This window comes from Microtus oregoni, unplaced genomic scaffold (genome assembly GCF_018167655.1).
Source record: "Microtus oregoni isolate MIOR12 unplaced genomic scaffold, Mior012 000013F_ref0000133, whole genome shotgun sequence".
NCBI classification, from domain to species: domain Eukaryota; kingdom Metazoa; phylum Chordata; class Mammalia; order Rodentia; family Cricetidae; genus Microtus; species Microtus oregoni.
The window spans coordinates 36509165-36531531 of NW_024543072.1; the positions used below are offsets into that span (position 1 = coordinate 36509165).

At 41.3% G+C, this 22367-nt stretch overlaps 1 protein-coding gene across 7 annotated transcripts in view; it reads left to right on the top strand.

Moving 5' to 3' along the window:
* Positions 1 to 22367, top strand: part of Dnm3 (dynamin 3) — a 467024-nt gene that overhangs the window by 233476 nt on the left and 211181 nt on the right. For all 7 annotated transcript variants that reach the window (XM_041662394.1, XM_041662390.1, XM_041662391.1 and 4 more), the window contains one exon: positions 5380 to 5493. In XM_041662394.1, the coding sequence (XP_041518328.1) occupies positions 5380 to 5493 (114 nt within the window). The remainder of the gene's footprint in view (positions 1 to 5379; positions 5494 to 22367) is intronic.

Genomic DNA, 22367 nt, shown 5'->3' on the forward strand with positions numbered 1-22367 from the left:
GCTAATGTGTTGTCTTCCCTACACAAAGGACAAACTATCCTGAACTTCTCTGAAGTGCTCTCAGTGTTCAGTGCTGAGGACAGTGCCACAGATTCCTCCCAGGAGTGACAAGCGACATGTGTACCTGCAAGCTGGTTGGGATGCAAATGACTGTAGTGTCATAGGGATAGTTCTGAATCCATCTTTCTTATTTTTGTGTCAAGCCTTTACAGCGTGTATGTGTTTGTGTGTGTGTTCATGTGTGTATGTGTGTTTATGCATGTGTGTATGTGTTTATGTATGTTTGTATATGTATGTTTATATATGCATGTGTGTATATGTATGTGTGTATCTTTGTGTGTATATGCATGTGTGTATGTATGTATGCATGTATGTATATGTAAGTGTGTATGTGTATATGTATGTGTGTGCATGTATGTGTATGTGTATTGTGTGTGTATGTATGTATGTGTGTATATGTATGTATGTATTATGTATGTGTGCTGTTAGGAATTGAACCTAGGGTGACCTACATGTGCAGGGCACATGCTCTACCACTCTCGTTTTCACTGCTCTTAGTAACTCACGTTTTCCAAGGAGCTCCACTGACTATATCCACCAGACTAAACACTGTTAGGTAAACAGTGTTCCAGCCATAACATTGAATGTGTCTGGAAACCGTGGTGCATGCTTGAGTGATGAATCCCATGGTGCCGGCAGCAGCAGGCACTTTACTGCCCATCATCTTACAGTGCTGAGATTTGTTCCTGCCTCCTACATCAGTGGTTCTCACCTTCGCTCATGTTGCAACCCCTTAATATGGTTCCTCGTGCTGTGCTGACCCCCAAACACAAAATTATTTTCCTTGCTACTTCATTACTGTAATTCTGCTACAGTTATGAATCGTAAGGTAAATACTTTTGAAGATAGAGGCTTGCCAAAGAGGTCACGACCCACAGGTTGAGAACCACTGTGCTAGTCAGTTCATTGGATTCTCTAGGACTTTTCTTTATCTCCTCATTTTCTATGAGTCTGTTGGTCCCCCCCACCCCCATTCCGGATCTGATTTCCCTGCCAGAGCTGTTTTGTGTGGGGATTGATAACCCGAATTACACACTCTTGTCCCAAACTTTGAATGTGCTTAGATCTTTTGGGAATAGAAGTTCAGAACTCTGGATGCAGGCCTAGCGTCTCACCTTCTGTGTTAGGAATGCACAGAGCCTCTGGGACATGGCAGTGCTGACTGTGTCTCTGAAGATCTGTTTCTTCACGCCCAACTCTCACGGTGCTCTTTCTGAACTACTCTGTAGCTGAGTGTCCCAGAGCTGCTCTGCCTCCTGAGACACACACACACACCTACCTCCCCCCCTCACCATCCTCACTCACCTTGACTCTTCTTTAATGGAGGAAAAGATCAAATGCGACCTTCCCGGACTTTCTCTGTTTCCTGTTGAAGAACCCACATGAGCCTTTACCATCCAGCCCTCTCTTTCCCTCACCCTTGCTGGAGGCTCACAAACTCAGGCAGCCTAACTCAAGGCCAGCCCCTCCCCCAGCTCTCCCCCCCCTCCCAACTTCCTCGTTTTTTTATATCTGTCTAGCACGACCAACCCCTTTTCTCTGCTTGCCTACGTGGAAAGCAGGAAAACACGCTCCTCTCCATCCCCTTGACTCCATGCCCTATGCTGGTGTGAACTCTGGGAAGATCTCACTTCAGCCATTTTGTTCATTTCTACTCTTGTTTCTTTTCATCGCAGTGAGCCATCCTCATCCCTCACGGCGCTGAAATGGGCAGAGCTAAAGTCAGTTCAAGATTCCGCTTTCTTTGACATCTGTGACCTTATGGCCTGTATTTCTAATTTTGTTTTAGTCCTTTATGGCCACCTTTTAAACGCTGGTGCTCCCACGGATTTCACCCCAGCCTCTGCTGTTAACTGTTGCCTGTGTGGAAAGTGAGGACTTTCTAGTCTGTAGGTTCAGCTTTAGCTCCTTCCCTTTTCTCCATAAGATCATCCTATATGTGTCTTCTACAAGTACCTCAAATTCAACATGACCTTGAATGAATTCACCAACACCCCACTTTCTAAAATTTGGTCCCCTTTCTCTGTTCTTTTTGAATTTTACCAATGGTTGGCTCTGAAAGACGGTGGAGGCAAGCATCACAAAACCTTTCTGAAACACCATAAACAAATTCCTATCTGTTCTAGTAGCCACGATAAACTATAAAACAAAACAGATGAGTTAATTGGAAATAGAGTTTATGTAACCTAATTCATGTAGTGTCATTTATTTATAAGTATTTAAATGCTAACCAGGTATTTTCAATTCTTTTTGGAATTTAGAGTGCGTTTTGCTATCACGTGCCTCAATTCAAACTAAGCACCGGAACTGGAATCTTGTCTGTGGCTAGTGATTATTGGCTGCTCATCAACAACCTCACAGATTCTCCTTCATCCAGCCACAAGTTCGCAAGTCCTGTTCATTTTACTCCCTAGATGTTTCTCCAGCAGACTAAGTTCTTTTCCTTTTCACATCCTGACTTTAATTTTCACACTAGTTATTCCTCACTTGTATCATTGCAGTGGCTTATAAAACCACTGTAATAGTCCTTGTGGGACAGGCCTTTCACCAGACTGTTTAGGACCGGGGCAGGAAGCTCACAATTGCAAGGGCTAGTTTTTCTGCAGAGTGAGTTCAAGGCTAGCTTGGCAGGTTAGTGGGACTTGTTTCAAAATAAAAATAAGAACAAGGCTAAGACTATGGGTTATTAGTGTAGTTCTTTCTTAGCTTGTAAAAGGCCTTTAGAAAATGAATAAATAAACGAATAAACCAAACGTGCTCTCTCTATTCAAGGGAGCATGCTGGATCCATTGGAATGTTCGATAGAGTGGAGCAACCACTTATACGTATCTAGGAGAGAAGAAAACAGCTCATATTTATTAACATTTATTACACACATTGAAGTCAACTTTCTTGAATTTGGTATCCAAGAGGTAGCAGTAAAGCTATCAGTATTAGGTTGTTGATATATATCTCACACAAAGTGTTTGAGACAGTTAAAAATGTTTCTCATTGCTACATCACAGTCTCAAATTTATTTTTAAGTACTTTTGATACAATTGGTGAATACAATAAACATTTACTTAATTATTTTAAAAATTCAGACCAGAGAACAAATTAAATTACAGGCATTAGTTCTCTCCTTATACCAGTTGTCTGGAAGCAAGTGCCTTTACCCACTGGGCCATCTGGCCAGTCTAAGAATTTAAGACTAAGTATACTTATATCAGATATATATATTTTATTTCTTATATTTCCAGAAAAGTGAGATAGTAAAATCTAGCATCCCACTTCAGTTTCAGCCCACCTCTTTTCCCAGTCTTCAGTTTTTCTTTTTAAAAGAATTTCAGAGAGAGAGAGAGAGAGAGAGAGAGAGAGAGAGAGAATATGCACATGAGAGCCCTGCCATACATTAATCTTTTCTTTTTTTTTTGGTCTTCTACAGAATACAAATGACACTGTGTCATTGTACTAGAACCTAAAATTCATCAAAGTATTTCAATTCATTCAGTATCTTTGGATATAGAACTCTCCCAGGTCTACAACAACAAATTACTACTTTACCTACTTATACAGCAGGCTGTCTGCAACCGCTGGGCCATAAACTTCCTTCCATGAATGCTTTTTTCTTTAAAGATTTTTTTTTTTTAAAGTTTAAAATGAACATGGTACAATGATTCCATTGTGTCTTTAGGAGTCTTATAATTTGGCAGGAAAAGTAGCTCCAGAAATGTGTACTTTTTTAAAAATCAAATAGTAAAAGATGCTTACCAACAAAAGGAGTTTGAGGAAGGTGTGATAGACTTGCCCAGAGAAGAAGGTGCTGAATTAGGACCTGGAAGGTGGTTCGGAAATGAGGTCACCTAGTTTGTCAGATTTTTAAATCTGTTTTCCTGAAACCTCGCCATGTTCTTTTGCTCTAAGGAAGGCAGAGTTTTAATTTTATGTGCTGTATGGGTACATTCCATAGCCTTCAAACTGCAGTATGAAGAAGGATCCCCTGGGTAATATAGTAAAATATAGGTCCCTGGACTCAGTGTGCATGTGTTCTGATTTACTCAGAGAATTCCTAGCCTAGGACTTGGTGCGTTTTAGAAAGCACTTGAATGACTCCCTTGTATCTGGTAGGAATTGTTCTTGGAGGTACATTGCCATCTTCTTTCTATAAGAAAGTGTAAGAAGGTGTTAAAAAACGACCTTGGTCTGGGCCCAGGAGGGATATTCTTTGTAAACTCAACAAGGCCTTGAGGAAGGAGAATGGACAGTGGGGATGCTGAAAAGGAATCGTGGATGGCCTGGACTGTAAACATGGAGAGAATTTTGAAAAAGCAGCAGTGAGAGCTTTGGTGTATTTCATGATTTTCTTATGGCCTTTCTTAAACTTCGACAGAAAATTTGATAGAAATATAGAATCTAATTATTAGAGCATTTTCATCTACCTTCAGAAACTAGTAGTCATTCAACAAGAAAGTAAAAAATATTTATAATGTCTAGGACAGTGAATGTTTTTGAAATAGGATAAATTTTAAACTCTAGGAAAATGTAGAATCCCTTACAGAACTGCACTTCCGGTTCTGAGATAATAAAGCATAGAGAATATGGGAAACTATTCCACGTGTGGAATACGTTAACTTTATAACCACTGTGAGGAAAAATGCATTTTTTTCCTTAAATGCCACTTTTAAGTTCTGTCAAACTTGTCACTCGGTTGTTAATATTTTAGAATTTGAAAACCACTGAGTGATTTTTCTGAGATGCTGCATATTTTACTCTATGGTAAATAACAACCAGAAGGGGGTGGATAAATCAAGGCCATTCACAGGCCCCACACTAAAATGCTCATGATTTCAGCTTTCTTCCTCGGTCAGATCTAATTGTGTTGCTGGAGTTTCTGGGTTTTTCTGCCATTTGCTGATGAGTGTCTGCCGCAAGTTTTAATGAGTTTTAAACCAGGCAGACAAATAGGCCTGTAGCCTGGAAAGAGAGATGGAGCGGTAGGCATGGGAAGTCTATCCAATCAATCAGCAAAATATGTTTTAATTGTAGCAGCACTGCCATAAATAGGCCGGCACAGCCAGGCAGGCTGCTTCAGTCTCCTGTGTTCTGCCATCTGTATGAGCCCGAGATTTTTGTTTTGGTCACCAATGGACAAGACCTCCCACTGGCCATCTAAATTTTAGAAGATGTACTTTCTTCAATAGCACAGGGGAAGCTGAGTGTGTGTGTGTGGGGGGGTGGACAAGGCTGTTCTTATGCAATTTATATCATTTAGTTCGCCCGAGACTCGTGCTCTCCATTTGCTCCCTCTCAATGGTTCTGCTGATGTCTGCTTTCTTGCAGGTGATTCGCAAGGGCTGGCTGACTGTCAGCAACATCGGCATCATGAAAGGAGGCTCGAAGGGCTACTGGTTCGTCCTCACTGCAGAAAGCCTGTGCTGGTATAAAGACGATGAGGTAAGCCAGAGAGCCACAGTTCCCTTAAATGTTTCTAATGTGAAATTGACTGAGGCTATTGCCATGCACAGCTCCGGACACTGGTACCTCTTTTGCAGTGAGATCTGTCTATAAATGTTTTAAAGAAGCCCTGCTTTTCTTTCTTTTTCAAATTACGGATCTTTAGTTTTACAATGTTCCCATTGAACTTCCTTTCCTGGTTATTTCTTTCATATAGTCCAATTTTGCTGGCCTGGAGAAGTGAATTTATGGGCCAAGAAGTGGAAACTTCCTTCCTTAGGTTAATATCAAGACATTGGTGTAGCCAAAGCACCGTTCATTGAATAACATGCTGAAAAGACATAAGGCCATAGAGGTGAAATGAATGAGGCGCTACCGTGGGGAAGGCGGCGTGGGGCTGCTGTGGCCTCCACCTCCAGTGAAAGCCATGGGCAGCAGTGAGACTGCTGGGCTTCATGTTAGTACCAGAACATTCTACACATTTTCTTCTTTGAGAATTGGATATCTCTAGAAAAAGATAAATGAGAAGAATTGTGGTGTTCTGGCTCATGTTCGATGTTCATAGTGTCGTCCCGTGACTTACTGCTCATTGTATAATTTGACAGCTATAAAAGCACAAAGGTGTCACTTTAGGCTTATAGAGCCATTAAGCTGCTGTAAATTCTTAGAGCTAGATTCGGGAGGACACGGATTGAAATTGAACTGTGTTTTGGAGATTGTAATAGCTCTGACCAGTGGCATCATTGGTATTGTAACATAGTACACAAATGTTACATAAGAGTGCTCTTTGGTAGCTGGACCATGAACAGGTGTGATCATCCCTATCCTACTGGCTACAAAAGACAGGTGTGTCAGAGTTCAAAGCCCCTCCTTCTTTAGCCTGATGTCTTTTGAAAACATTAAAGATGCCTTTGTCATCTCTTGAAAGAAAAGGTTCATGGTTCAGGGTTCTTTCCATTTCTCTGTGTCTTCTGTGTAACAGTGTGTTGCAAAATTTTGGATGATGGCTTGATTCCCGTGAAAGATTCTGTGATATGGAAACTCAGATTCTACAGAAATGTCAGAATGAATTTGTTATTCAAAGCATTGTTTTCAAATCCTCATGTCACCACCTCCAGTAAAAAGTGATATTGGTATTTTGGGCGTTTGAATAAGAATGACCCCCATAGGCTTATCTATTTGAATGCTTGGTCAACCAGGGAGTTACACTATTTGAAAGGATTAGAAGAACTGAGAGGTGTGGCCTTGTTGAAGGAAGTGTGTCACTGGGGATGAGCTTTGAGGTTTCAGAAGCCTGTGCCAGGCTCAGCCTCAGATTTGCTCTCTCAGCTACCGCTTCAGTGTCTGCCTGCATGCCGCCATGCTCTCTTTCATGACGATAATGGGCTACACCTCTGAAACTGCGTGAACCCCAGATTAAATGCTTTCTTTGTAAGAGTTGATTTAGCCACAGTGTCCCTTTACCACAATAGATCACTGACTAAGCAAGGTATTTTCAGAATCTGAGGATTAGCAATACTGTTTCTCCTGTGCCTGGTGACGTGTGCCTGTCATTCTGTGGGACACTCTAGTTTAAAGATCATGGCATAAGCTCCAAGATTCTCCCCTGTATGCAAAAGAGTAAATAATTATCTACTTTGCGACTTAGTTACACTGTAGACACATTTCCCCTTGAATATCTGGATATTCATTTTCATACTTTTACATTCATTATCGGTCTTGGGACCTTTCCCAGTAACACAAGAGGAAGCAGAAGTTTTCCCTTAGGAGTTGTAATAATGGCAGCCAGTGTTTGCTGCATGTTATTTGACTGACCCATGTTAGAACTTGGGGGAAGGTATTCTTATTATTGCTATTTGGAGATGGGAACACTAAAACTAGCAAATACCATCTCCATCACTAATGTAGGTCACTGTTTTGGAAAGTCATTTCAACATGGTTTGGTTTATCTTATAAAGGCCACATCATGTCCATCAGGATAACCAGCTTCCAAAGGTCACACAGAGAGTTGGTAGCAAGGTAGAAATTAGAACCCAGTCTACTAGGCTCTGGAAGTTCCAAAGTTCATGGTTGTCCAAGTCCATCTTGCCTTACAAAGAATTCACTGGGATAATTTCCAGGAGACTCAGAGTTGACCTTTTTCTGGGTGTGGCTGCCATGCGTCCCTGAGAGATCTAGGGAGTCTTTGCTCTTGAGGTGTAGCTATAGGACTGGCTCTCTGGCCTCCTATGTCACCCCTGGAAGGGTGGTGAGGCATTTGATACTCTGGGTTAACAAGAAGAAACCTTGAGAGCCCAGAGAGTCACATTATTGGACTTGATATCTTCTCCTTTAAAGATGCAAGACACCTACAAAAACCACTGCAGCTGGTGCTCTCTCCAGACTGCTTGATTTCCACACATAGGAAACAAACATGTTTATTTCAATATTGCCTGTGTCCAGTGGCCAGTTTACTAAAGGTGCATGTACAGGGATTGAGGTAGGGAAGAATGTAAATGATCCTTCAAATAAAGCATCCCTTTTCTCCTTTTAGAGCCTACCAAGAAAAGAGAAAAAGACAGACAAGGTTGCTGCTATATATAACCAACAACCAAGCAGTAATGTCAAGTACTCAGGGCTCTAGAGAGAATGAAACAGGGGATGGGTGGAGAAGATGACAGGAACCAGCCTTTAGAAAAAGAAAACCATCACAGTGGAGTAGAGACAGGAGTGGTGAGCTGTGCAGAAGAATTAGTCGAACAGTAAGTAATCCAGCAGAGGGCATGATAAATGCAAATGTCTCAGAGCTGGAAAACGCCAGAGAGCTTGTGGCCAGAATGTAGGTATAGCGAGGGACAAAGATGCCAGGGGCTCGGGGCTTGATATGTCACCACTCAATTATTTGGATTTTATTCCAAGGATGACTGAACACCTCTAAAGCACTCTGACAGGATACGATACGATTAGGTTTGTGGTTTAGGATCTCTGTGAGGCTGTGTGTGATAGTCATGGAATTCTCGAAAGGTAGAGGTGGGTGGCAAGAATAGAAGGAGACCAACCGGAAGCCATAGCAGGCCAAGGCTGGAGATGACAACTTACGTGGGTAGTGGCTACAGGTAAGGGGCACGGCTAGTTCAAATGGAGAGGGCTGCACAAAGCCATCTACTTCCCTATTCATTTGGATTATTCCATGTCATGACATCAGGTGTATGGGATCTGGGTTTTCTTAGTGAAGAATGGCAAGGCTCAGGTAACAAAGGGGACCTCACATCCTGTTTGTTGAGTGAAACTCTCCATACTGTCTCCCCTCTAACCTGTGGGTTCTCTTATGTCTTAACTAGGAATTAGAAATGATGTTATCAGACTGGGGTCTTTCCAAACTGGCGTGGCAAGACCATGAAAATCAAAGTGATGGTTTTAATTTATAGTTAGCATGATTGTAGTTTTGTTCTCGACAGTTTCCCTGTTTCCTCCCGACTCAGAAAAGATACACACTCCATGTTCTTAAGTTTCACTGGATGCATGAACCCCACCCCAAGAATCCATTGAGAGCTTTTAAGCCTGTGATCTACCAGTACGATACAGCAATGGTGCACACATGGTGTACACATGCCACTGATGGAAAGGTTCCTGCCTGTGTTCCAGGTAACAGGGAACTACATTATCTTCATGGGCTTATTCCAATGTAGTGAGACAGTTGGCATGGTTTATCCACTTAGCTATATCTTACTCTCTGACACTACCCCCAGACTAGAGCTCTGCACTGTGGAAGGACATTGTCCATCTTTCAGAGTTCGACAGTTTCTAAGTCATTCCTAGAGGATTTCCTCAGGTCTTGAACTTCTAGGTGATGGAGCAGAACCGCAGACCTGAAATTTCCCATGTGAATGGCCATGCACACATTTTTATGGTCTGTCTTCCCTGTGGTCCCACTGCCAGTGTATGCATGGCATACAGGATTAGTGGCAGCTACTTATTAGGGTGAGGTCAGAGCTCAGACATGAAGATTTGTGACCTGAGATAATTACCACATAGTTCTTTGACTTCTATTAAAATAATAACATAAGGTTGGTTATACCACTTATCTTTGCAGAGTACTTCCAGGAGAAAGACAGCAATTTTAGTGATGTCATGTAGAATACTGTGTGCCCCTCTCTGCAGCAGTATTTACCAGTGGACACCCCTTTTGGTGTGCCTTTGGTAGCTTTCCTCTTTTGGTCCATCCCTCAAACAGCACACTAGCTTCTGTCTTTCTTTTTATCTTCTTATTTTTCCCTTTAGTGGTGTCAATCTAGAATATCCCATTTGAAATTCTTTATATGTATTATGAGCATATATACTCTATACTATGTACCTGTATAACACTAGTCCAACCAAAATGGTCAGAATGTTCGACAAAACCAAATGCCAAGCGGTTTTCAGAGAAGACTCTCCCATGTTGGTAGTGGTAATGGTAACTAGCCCTCCATCCCATGTTAGTAGTGGTAATGGTAACTAGCCCTCCATCACATGTTAGTGGTAATGGTAACTAGCCCTCCATCCCATGTTAGTAGTGGTAATGGTAACTAACCCACCATGCCATGTTAGTAGTGGTAATGGTAACTAGCCCTCCATCCCATGTTAGTAGTGGTAATGGTAGCTAGCCCTCCATCACATGGTAGTAGTGGTAATGGTAACTAGAACTTCAGTCTTCATTTACCTGCCACACATCAGGCCTGCTCCTCTCTCTGGAGTTTTCTGGTGTTCATTACCATCATTGTGGGTACCATTGTGGGGAACTTGCAGTGTCCCAGGCATTGAGTTAAGTGAGTGTTTTATCTCCTTCTCCACATGAGAGACTTAAGAGAACAGGGGACTTAGCTAGCTGTGCTGTCGTGTGTCACACCCTTCAGCACCTGAATGTTTCTCATCAGGTATTTTTGGAAACCTGGTTATATGTGAGGCATGGTTCTGGTCACTCAGGATAAAATAGTTAACAAAGAGTCCATGATGCCTGCTCTTTTGAGGGACAATCTGAATAAAGAAAACATATAAACAAACCACAAAGCTTACCCAATGCTGATTAGAGTCTAGAAAAAGTCAAGCCAGTGATGTGTTTGACATAAACAGTGGCTGAGATGAAATGATTACAGGATGTAGGGGCTTTAAGTTGAGTGATTAAAGAAGGTCATGTTAGTGTCCTGGGGCATAGTTGAACCAGAGTGACCGATATAAAAGGAGGAGTAACTCTAGAAATAAAGGACTTCAACTGCCACAGTAAGAGGCGCCTTTGGAATGTGTGAACTGGAGGTCACATGATCAGACAGTTTAATATGTATGTTATATATAATGAGAAAGAGAGAGAGAGAGAGAGAGAGAGAGAGAGAGAGAGAGAGAGAACACTTTGGTTATCTTGTGAAGAATTAATTGGAAGAGAACAAAACTGGACTGGGAGGGGTTAGAAGTTGTTAGCATGATTACATGAGAGGCTACGGTATCCTAGGCTGGTCTGGGATGATGGAAATTGGTAGGCATGATCTGAGACGTGTTTTAGAAGATGACAGGGCAACTAGACACTTGAAGACGTTAAGCACTGTGCACCCAGGGGCTGCTGTGTTTTTCTCTTTATGCTGTTGATGCTTCCAGCAATGAAAAGAACAGATAGAATACTGATTAATGAAGGTCTGAGACAGTGAGTGAATGACCAGCTACAGTGGAATTTCATCATGGGACAGTATTACCAAGGGCCAAAGGGAATTATTAAATTAGAGATTTTTTGTTAATTTTCATAATTGATTAGTGGGTTTCAGTCTCCTGACTATAAGCATGGCTTCCTGGACTTGAGATCATATGAGTAAAAACTGAGAATTTCTCATTACTCATTTTCACAAATAAATTCTTGGGGAATTTCACAAAGATAAGAGAATGAAACAAAAACTCATTTCCAAAAAATGTCAGTTCTGATAACTTTATAGTAATACTCTAATGGCAAACTTTCTTTGAAAATGTTTTTAGGGTACATTTTGAGAGAAAGGGATAATTTGATTCAAGGAAAAAAATTCATTTTCCTTAATATCAACAAGAAAGGGGCAAATCTATGCGCATCTGAATGTGTAAGTCTTCCCAGAGTTAAAGTCCTCAAAAAGAATCAACTGCCCCTTCATACGGGAGGCTGGTTGCCGGTATCACTCTACATCTGTGCTCCGGCATAAAGACTGAAATGGTAATGAAAAGCAGAGTCGGGGGCCACAGCGTTTGCAGCAGAAATGTACTACCCTTGCACGACTGAAGGAAATCCAAATCTGCATTGAGACAGGACATTCTTTGGACTCTTAAGAAATTGCAGGCTTCATTTTTGTGGGCAGAAATGTTTGGATAGCTAGATAAGGAGATTATACAATTCCCTTATAGGGATATTTACTCCGCGTTGCTTTTATTGTGTAGCTCTAATGGAAGACAAATACAACGGAAGATAGGGAGGAAAGTGACAGCTGTGGGCATGGTTGTTCAAAGTCGGGGGACCAAAGGCACAGGAGTCTGCAGCTCTTTGCCTTCTCACTTACTAGATTACTAGATTGTGCAGAGCAGCAGCTGGAGGGGTCCTCTGTGATGGAGGATGTCAGCCTCTGCCCACTGACCACTCTGCACAGTCCTTGTCCAAATCACTTACTTAGCTCGAATGTGGGTATTTTTATTTTAAACATCCAAATAAATACCAAACACCAATTTATAGAGCTTAAATGTCTTCGACTTCATAGATGTATTTTTCCCATGTATAGAAAGTAACTTACATTATAACTTACAATATGAGCTTGATTATTTCCAAATTCTGGCATTATCTAAGGATTTATGATTTAGGAAATAAAATAAGTGCTATTAGTAAACTATAATGGCCAGTGCTATTTCAAATTTATTAAAAATATCTTTTAACTATAAACCCACTCCTATTGCTTGCTGTTTGCAAAAGCAAATTCTGGAAAGTCCACATTCCTTATATTACCCTTTTCCCAGGAGAAAAAAACTCGAGTGTGCCCTATTTTATAAATTTAAAATGTACATAAAACAGTCAAGACTTTTGAAAGCAGGTCAGAAATGGTTTTTAGTGTAACTTTGTATTTATGGAAAAATGATTTGAAACATCCTGCAGTGTCTCACTTTGAAAGATCTCTGTTGACCCCAACTTCCTTCGTGTTCTGACTGGGACCCCGTGCCACCCTGGGTAGGGTGCATTCCTGCCCTGGGAGGGGGAAAGAAAAATTGCTCAGGAGAACTATTTTAGTGCCTACTGCAGCTTCTCTAATGCCTTTAAAGTTGGGCGGGACCATGCAAATAGCCCCATGGACAGTTTATACTTCCTGTTTATACTTCACATTTGGTAAATTATCATTTAACATTCTATTGGGTGGTCATTAGAGTTTCCTCTAAGGCAAAAACCCTGCAAGTTCTTCACGAGTCTTATAGAGGAGAAATAGATGTTTTTTAATACAAGATATTTTCTGTGAGTCTAGATTGTTTACATATAAGACATTTAACTTGGTTCATATTTTCATGTCATAGTTTTGCCTATGACTCATGTTTTTTTTCTCTCTTAAAGTATGCTGTCAGATTTAGTATTAATTCCATAAAATTCAGAAAATTTGGAAACCATAGGCCCCTTAAGGTTAAGTCTTTCATTTTAAAAATGTACTTCCCCGGGTGAAAAACAGTTTGCTTGAGATGTGTTTTAACCATTACAAATTGGTTTGGGGTAGCCTCAGGTTACAATATTAATGCTTGATTAAAATATAAGAAAAAGTTAAATTTTAAATATTGAAAAGTAAAATACTTTTAGTAAATCTGGTCAAAGTAGAACAATTTTCTAAATTTACCCATCTCCCTGCATTTTATCCTTAGGTGTATGAAATGTTCATATACAAATCAACCCTGGTCACTTCTCCAGTTCCCATTAGTACACAGGATTTGAGATTTTCTCAGAAGCTAGGATACACCACGCAGGCCTATCAACAACTCCCTTGGCCCCTTTGAAAATATTAACTTCCCTGAAAAATCTCGAGTGTGAAAGTTTTTACATGAATAGAAGCGTAGATCCCAAGCGAATACACCAGCCCTTATAGTTCATCCCTGTGACTGCAGTGCAAACTCTTAACACGATGACTACCGTGCATATCATGGCACCTGGAAATACTGATGGTTTAATATTCTTATCCAAAGAAGAGAAACAGTTGAATATGTGAACAATCTCTTGGAAATATTTTAAGATATGTTTTTACAGAGTCCAAACTGGCAGTTTCTTAACTTGAAATATTTGATCCTCCATGCAGAATATAGTGTTACTCTTTTTTATAATCTCTCTCTCTCTCTCTCTCTCTCTCTCTCTCTCTCTCTCTCTGTGTGTGTGTGTCTCCTGACTTTATCTCTCATCCCCCCGCCCCATTTAAAAGTAACAGCATATAAAGCAATTATTTTTAGATGAGAACCGGCAGAATAATTTATTCTCCGACAAACATGAAGCTGACGTTAACTGGTTTTGTTGAATTGATTTGTATATCAATCTGGGGAGGCAGCAGAGAAGTGCGCAGCAAATGCCGAGGGCGTGGCAGCAGGAAAAGAGGACTATGGAAAACACAGGAGCATTTTCAGAAATGGGTTTTATTATGTTTCATAGGCACCACTCACTTTACTTTGGGTGGGTTTTAATATGCGAATCAAAATTAAAAAGTTACATACGAGTTTTTAAATAAGCCAACAGTTTAAAACCCCAGGCCCCCAGATCCCTCATTGTGGTTGTAGCTCTTGGTGTAGATGCTATGGTGTGAGGGCTGCTCTCTTTCAATGGCTGGTTGTCATTCAGGCTGGGTTGTCATGTGACTGCCTGTCTGTGCCTGCTGTACAGGTGAGCGGATGTTCTGCACAGCAAGTGTAGACAGGCAGACACATGACAACTCTGTCCAGCCAGGCCCTTGGGTCCTTCAGGTTTCCTTTGCTCATGGACAGATACAATCAGCCTGTTTTCCAGATTTGGGTGAATTTGGGGGGTAAGGGGAAAGGAGAAAAACACACAATAAAATTAAACATTAAAACATTATGGAACTAAAAAGCAGTTAGACATTTGATTTTATTCAGAAAGTATACTCATACAATTGATCCCAATGCACTAACAGGGATGATTGTCAAAGACAGAAAACTCACGTGGTTTTAAGGGAAAAAGTTATCAGAAGATCTGTTTGTTTGTTTTTTAATTTTTTTTTTTTTTAAAATCCAATTCCTATTGTTACTGGCCCTCATGCAATCAGAGCACAAAGTAACTGAACCAGATGTTCGTCCTCTTCACAGACTCTGCCTGTCTTAGGAGTGCAGTTAGATAAGACTGTGCTTACACCCATTTCTCCTAGCACATAGGTACCGTAAGCTTGTCCATGAAAAAGAACATTGTCGTCTACATGGCAACAGCAGCCACATCCAAATGATTAATGAGCCTAAGGTGTCTGGCAACCCAGCCAGCAGGCTTTGGAGATAAATATATGTCTCCAAGCAATAGGAATTTATTTTAAAATTTTATTTTCCTTTCGAGGTAGCCATATGAATATCAAGCAGGAGACAGTTATGAGCTTGCCTTCCTCTTGATTAACTAGCAGAGCCATGCCATGAATCAAACACAATCTAGAATGTTATTACTCACAGTATATAGAATGTGTTTTTGACATTGTTAAAAAAAAGGAAAGTTCGCCTCGTATCCAGAATGAATATGTGAATCAGTGGTGTTAACATAAAATGTAAACTGCAATCCCGCTGGGTCAGAGTGCTGGCTGCTTTAGTATACTTTGTCAATCTGCATATGGAGAGATATTTAACAACTTCTCTGTTATCTCAAACACAAGATAGCCAAAGAGTCAAAAGTCTAAAAAGTGAAATTTCATTAGAAATAAAGTTAAACAAAACATTATTATCCAAGGAGTGTACATCAGATCTTAACGTTAAAGGAAACAAAACTTTATTATTTACCTTCAATTGGAAATTCTAAGACAGAAATAGCAAATAGAAGTGTTATGGACAGTAAAATACCCTTTAGAGAATGGGAAAAGAACAGTTTACCACAAATCTGAGTTTGTTTTTCAGTACCTAGAGATGATATCTTTTTAACAGAGAGTTGATGAGTGCAATTGTACCTGGACTTATTTAATTTCAAGAAAATAAATGTGCGCTTCTGTCCGACACTTCAGAGCAGAAGTGCTCGGCTACTGTTAAAGTAATTACCAAGTCCAGTATGTAAAAAGGGAATACCTTGAAATGCTATTTGGTCTGTTGTTTCATTTAGAGCTACAGAAAGTCATTACAGAGTGATTCTCTTTCAAAGAATATACCGTAGCAATTACAATTTTATAATTCTGCATCACTTTCCCCTCTCCCATAAATCATTTGATCCAGTTTACTCTGCCCAATTAAAGGAATGATGCATGCAACCTGGAAAATAAGAAGAGATATCTGTGAGTGCACATGGGATTCTTTAATAGGAAGCGGTTTCATTTATACCATGTTATACAAAATGTTTGAGCCTGAAATAGTATAACAGCTCTTCTGCATAGAAAAATAAATCAAAATAGGGAGGGAATGGTTATTTTATTCATGAGATTTGGGGACAATTTATTTTTTTTGATAGATTAAAAAACCATGGTTGTAGTAAGTATGGGGCACAGGCATAATTTATAGCTCTGTTGAACCTTCTCCAAGCTTGGTAAAAAAATTAAAGACAGAAGAATCTACAAGACTCACCGCCTCCCACCCAGCGTCCCAAGCCGTACTTACTTGATTATCACTTAAAGCCTTAGCCTAAAGTCTGGAAACATTCTTATGTAATTGCCATAGCACGTGGTGCTGAAGCTGCTGCTGATGCCGGGTCTCCAGACAAAAATGTAAGAAAAGAATTATCTTTGCAATCTCGAGCAGTGCACTTAAACCACAGCAACTCTAGGACACAGACTAGCACGACAAGTCAGAAGAGCCAAAGTAAAGGTTTAACTATTTTCCTTGATTTATTTCATCATTATCTCTATTTAGTACAACCGATAAAAAAAATCTCAATAAAAAACCCTTTGAAAAGAAGGTAAATATTTACATCAGATCTGAAATATGAGGCAGGGAGTCCTACCTCAGATTAGAGCCTGGCCTCCCACATATTTTAAGCTGGGATATCTCTCTGTGTTGCTCTAATAGCTGTTATTTGGACATCATGGTAATGGGTGGGCTATTATCTGGAGATAAAAGAAAAGTTGATTTTCAAGAGTGGTTCCCGTAGAGTCACTGGGAGCTCCAACTTCCTTTTAGCGACCATGGACATTTGTGGACGCGTGATTTTTTTTTTAGACTTTTTAAACAAACCGTAGTTTCTTTTTATTTCCCATATCAGCGTAAGACTCCAACCAAGAGAAAAACAAAACCAAAAAGTCTTTCATGCCTAAATACCTTTTATGCTTAAGCTTTCTTTAGCCCATAGAGTAAATTACTTGGGTGGTCCACAGGCAAAAGGTGGGGGAGATAGTATACTTTGGTCATTTAAAAACATAAACATATTCTCCAAGCCAAAGGCTCACTGGCAAGCAGGAAGGACCGTAAACCTATTACCTAACTGCAGGGGAGTGAGCAGTGGGAGACTTTGTCTTAGGACAAACAAACTTTCTTCGATTTAAAAATATATATATATTTTAAGAATTTAAGTAGGAGGTGAAGTGATGGTGATGAGGCTCAGAATTCCCTTTCTCTTAGATGGTTGAAAAAATGCCTTTGACTCACTACCCAGCCTAGCTTGTCAGTCATTCACTCTCTGAACACGTACAGTGCTTCATTCTTCATATTGAGACTCACTCACCATAACGTCCAGTGGAAGTTGGTCACTGTTGGCTACTTTCTTCTGCACTAGATCCCACGGTCCCTAAAATATTTATGTATGTCCTTTGGAAGTAATATCAGAATAAAATTATACAGTATTCTAATTGCTTTGGAAACACATGGCAGTTTTATGATGATGTGTAATTGCTGTTGTAGGCACCAGCACGCAGATTTAGCACCCTGCCCTCATTCAGCAGAGGGTTAGCAAACAGAATTTTCCTTTTGATTTTTAATTTAACTCATATATTTTAAAATTAAGTACTATTACCCTCATTTACTTAAAATTTGCCTTGAAAAATGGCTTGTTAGGATGCCACCAAGTACAGGCAAGGATTCCTGGGTTTGCAATGAAATTCTTATCTTTACTGTTGAACTTACTACAGAGTCATCCATGAGCCCTTTCTATCTTCAGACTAAAAAGTGTCCCCCGGGAGAAAGTAGGTAAGCGACCTGTAGAGAAAGGTTAGTCTCTTTGAAGCAAAAAAGAAAAAAAGAAAAAAAAAAGACATTTAATATGAAGAGACGTTTTTTAAATTAAATATACATTAAATGAAAGCGAGTCAGACAATTCATCCTTTCTAGTGTAAAATACACTCTTAAATTTAGAGAAATTTAACTATGGCTTGCTGTCTGCCCTCTTTAGCTAGGAAAGCATGTTTCCCGAAACAATCAAGCTTTCACAAATCAACTATTAGTGTTTTCAGTTTCCTATGTAAAAAAAAATTCGAGAGCATTTTAAGATTTCAACTCTATTGAAAATAATTAAGATGGAATTCTTCAAGTCTCAGTAGAAAAATGAAACGGTTCCTTTTCCGTTTTACCTAAGTGAAAAACAGCTAAATTTCCTCTGCCATTTATCTGAGTTAATTGTCATGATACATCAGAAACCTTTATGTCGAATGCACCGGTTTGGGGGTGATCTGAAGGGTAATTTTAAAGGAACCTCAGAGGTACAACAATAATAAAATGTTTTGCTAAAGAGAACCTGTGTTCATCTTTGGATTACTGTAGAATGTGAACCTTAGACAAGGATTCAGACTTAAAGGACAAAAGAGACGATATTCACTTTTCCACCAAAAGCACAGAATGTGGACTGACATTTTTTAAGGGTGGGAGTAAATGAACGGTGAGAGTTTATGGCTAAGGCTGCAACATTTTTTTTTCCAGAAGTTTCTTTCAGGGAAGCACTCTGACGTTCAACACAAATCCCCCAGCTCACTTAGCAACCCAGACTCCTCTACTATTTTCTCTTTCATTCAGCCCAAGGCAGCTTTCTTGCCTCCCACCCCCCTCACACACAAACCCCCGCCATCCCACCCCCTCTTTCACCTCCAGGACAGCTGGAAACTGACCAAAGAAAACTTTTGCCTCCGTTTACAAATTCCTGTTTTATCAGTGTCTTCCTCGACCAAGTGTCTTATCATTTCAAAGGCCAGGGCAGTGAGAGCCTTGTAAAATAAGGGCCAGAGCGCTCGGCTGACCAGCAAGTATCAACCAGTCTTAAAGAACAATTTCAGTGTGGCTAGTTAACCGTCTAAAGATAGAGAGCAACTACCCGTCCTCCTGAGTTGCTGACTCAGGGAGTTGTGGGTTGGCACTCATCTCTGGCTAAGTCCCTCTGCATTGTCTGGTGGCAAAAACTTTGCCGCCTCTTCTTTTATTGTTAGGCACTATTATTTTTGGTGTTTCTATTATATAAATAAATATTTAGGAAAGCTCCCTCCCTGTTCATATAAGGTTTTGAAAATTACAGGGGTCCCCCCACCCCACCCCCACTTTAGGACAAAATGCATTCATTCCGGGCGTGTTAGAAGTTGCCGGAATAGCGCTCACTCGTACCCAAATTTAAGTTTCTGAATTATCAGGTTCCAACCATTCAAAACTAAGTCGCCTTCAGTTATTGTTAGTTGTCTGGGACAGGGTATTTTTTTCCTCTTTCATTTTGAAGTGGAAGACCTTTAAATTTAAGAAAGCACTTGAATGAACAACCAATATTTAGACTTAAAAAACATACAAAAAGTTACTATTTACCATACAATGTTGCTCTTATAAAAGTTAAATTTGTGGGTCTCCATCACACATGCAGCCCAGTGTCTCCTGCATGTTCACAGAGATGGATGGGATCCCTACCAAGTCCCCCAAATCACAGACCAGGTGAGCGGTCCCCGAGGCCTTACCCGTCCGTCTTCCCTCCAGCAGTCCTTTCCCCTGGCAGAGTCCCTGAGGGCTTCTTGGTCCCTAGTTTGCAAAACCTGTGAAGAGAAACACTGGATATGAGATTCGACAAAGGAGCACCCAGCTGTCCTCTCCTTGGAATCAGCACATTTTGTCCCCAGCCGTCCATGGCGTTGCTGGCCCTTGCCCAGTCTAACCAATGTGCAGACTACTGTACAACGGCATTGTCCTGAACAGGTAGTCTGAACACTGGGGCGACGGAGCAGGATCTCCAGAAGCTTCCATCGCTGAAGGAAAAATCCTTGTCCTGGGGCTGGGGAGAGCCTGTCTTCCTGCACCAGGGCTTATTCGGCTTCCCCCCTGAATTCTGTCTGCTGCATTGACTGAGACACACTCAAGGGCTGTGATTTCCAGTCTTGACGTGGCACATTTGCAGCAGACTAGGGAACTGGCAATGAATTTAGGACCAGGAAAAGGGGGAGGGCTGGGCTGGAGAGCCCATATATGGGCTGATGTCACCCTGGGGAGGTTTGGGTATGCGCTGTGCCGCTGGAGAGACCGCTAGAATCGCCTGCTCTCAGACATGGGGCTGTGCATAAAATGGTACCAGATGTTTTCGTGTAATGTTAAGCAGTCATTTCATCTTCAGGCCAGATTTTTTTCCTCAACTGGGCAGGAAGTGGGCCCCAGTATGGAAAAGCTGTAAAAAAAAAAAAGAATCAAGATGTACAGTTCTGCTGTGGCCAACTGAAAGTGAGTTCAGAGTAGAAGTACAAATTTGCTGTCTGATGCAGGCTGGAGCACTCATTTGAAGAAAGATAGAGCAGAGATAAAACAGTAAACACAAAGTTGAATGCTCCGAGGCAGGCAAATTTGGAGGCTTTTTTTCTTTTTTTTTTTTTTTTGGTAACTTTTCTGTGATAGCGTTTTCTTGTGTTTTGTTCCTCAGTAAGGTCAGATAAGTAGGGGGTCGCCCCCTTTTTTTCCTCCCCCTCCCCCGCTGGATCTGTCAGCAGCTTGCAGGCTGCTCTAGACTTGAGCAGTAATTACAGCGACTTCCTGAAAGTGAAGCCCCCATGAAAAGTCTGGAGAAACGCTCTTTGTCATGGCCCTCCATGAGTAATTGGTCGCACATGTGGCCTTCCTAGTCTCCCCCGGCTCTTTCGGCTGGCTCCGTGCGTGCCCGTTCTATAGCTTCACCTAAGGAAACATTAAACGTTAGATTTCAAGCCCCCACAGCTCTGTTCTAAAAACAGTTCCCCCTGGTAGAGCCACGCCGTAGTGGACAGCATCGTTTTATCCTGCTGCTTCCTCCCGATTCTGTCCTAAGACTTTTGTTTTGTTTACATGGTATTCTGACGATGACTTTTATCTCTGGTTTAGTAAACCTGCTGAAATTGGCCAAGCAGAGCTGGGCCAGGTTGCTAGCTCTCAGCACACTGGCATGGAGGGCTCCTTCCCGGTTGCCAGCTGTTTCCAGTTATGCATGCTGCTGGCTGCTGTTAATAGAGGCTCCTCTAACTTTCTTTCCATAGAACGCTGATTGCTTTTGCCTCAAATAAGAGCTGTGTCCGTTGGCTTTGCGGAGATCGCAGTGTGGGACATTTTCTAAATTTTAATTTCACCAACTGGACGCTGAAAGGTGTTATTGTTGTTGTAAGAATTAGAGCCGGAACAACTCATTCGTACCTGCCCTCTGGGATACAGTTTAGAAGTAGAAAGCTGTATTGGGCTGACTGTTTCAAAATGCTTTAAGTGACAACTGCCATAACATATTCAATTTTTTCCTAACATGGTTTTGAGATTTTTGAACATACCACTAAGGGTTCAAAAGCGGTTACAAGCCCTGGTTGCCTTGTGAAGATGAAGTAAGAGTGTACTATCTAGAAGCTTATGATGGAGCAAAGATATTTACACCAGGCGTGCATCTATAGGATGAAGTAATCGGTTCAAACAAGTGGAATTACTTCCTAACAGTGTCCTCTCGCCTCTGTCTTTCTTTAGGGCCTATTTGAAAGCATTTCGGGGAGCCCAGGGCCCTCAACTGCATTCTCCCTCATCACTGCCCTGTATTTACCGGAAATGATGGGAGTGTGACTAAGCGTGATCTAATGGTCTGATTACAGGAGGCTGCTCTATCCTTCCCAATGCGTCCATCGCACTAAGTCCTACAGTAGGCAGGAGCTGGTGAGCAGGGGTCTGCTGGGAACCCATCATTCTGGTTTAAACCTGTTTCTGCTGCACCTAGCAAAGGTCTTCTGCTCACTTCCATTTCGGTCAAGAGAGCACGACTTGGGCATTCTCTGTGAGGGAAACGAAAAGTGCTTCTGAGCAGACTGCTCCATGACCTCCCCTTGGTTCACACAGCTAGACCCTCTCACTGGCTCTACCCACGCAAATTAAAGCTTTTCCAATAGTCCCATGCAGGGGCTTACAATTGGGCTGTCCTTGAGGCTTTTGAAAGTCTCATAAATGATTGTCTCCAGAAACTCTTGCAGACATATCCCCCATCTCCCTGAGCTTCCAGCCGGCCAGTTGTTTTCACGTTGCTTTTGCTGTACATAGCTGGGGCGAGCGTTTGCTCTCACCTGCAGTGTGCTTGCCACATGATGGACTGGGCATAGAAAGGGGAGAAACTCGGTGTGTCCGCGGTGTTAATGTCGGCGATCTCCTTCCATCAGAGAAGGTCGTCATGCTGTCGTAGGAAGTCTTTCGCCTTGCTTTGGGATTGACTCACGGATTTTTCTGTGCCTGTAAAATTACCGGTTGAATACCTGAGATACATGGGGCCTGAGGTGGCAAAGCAAGCCACTTATGTTGGCCTTCCTCAGGACATCTTAGCAGCAGTCTTTCAACTT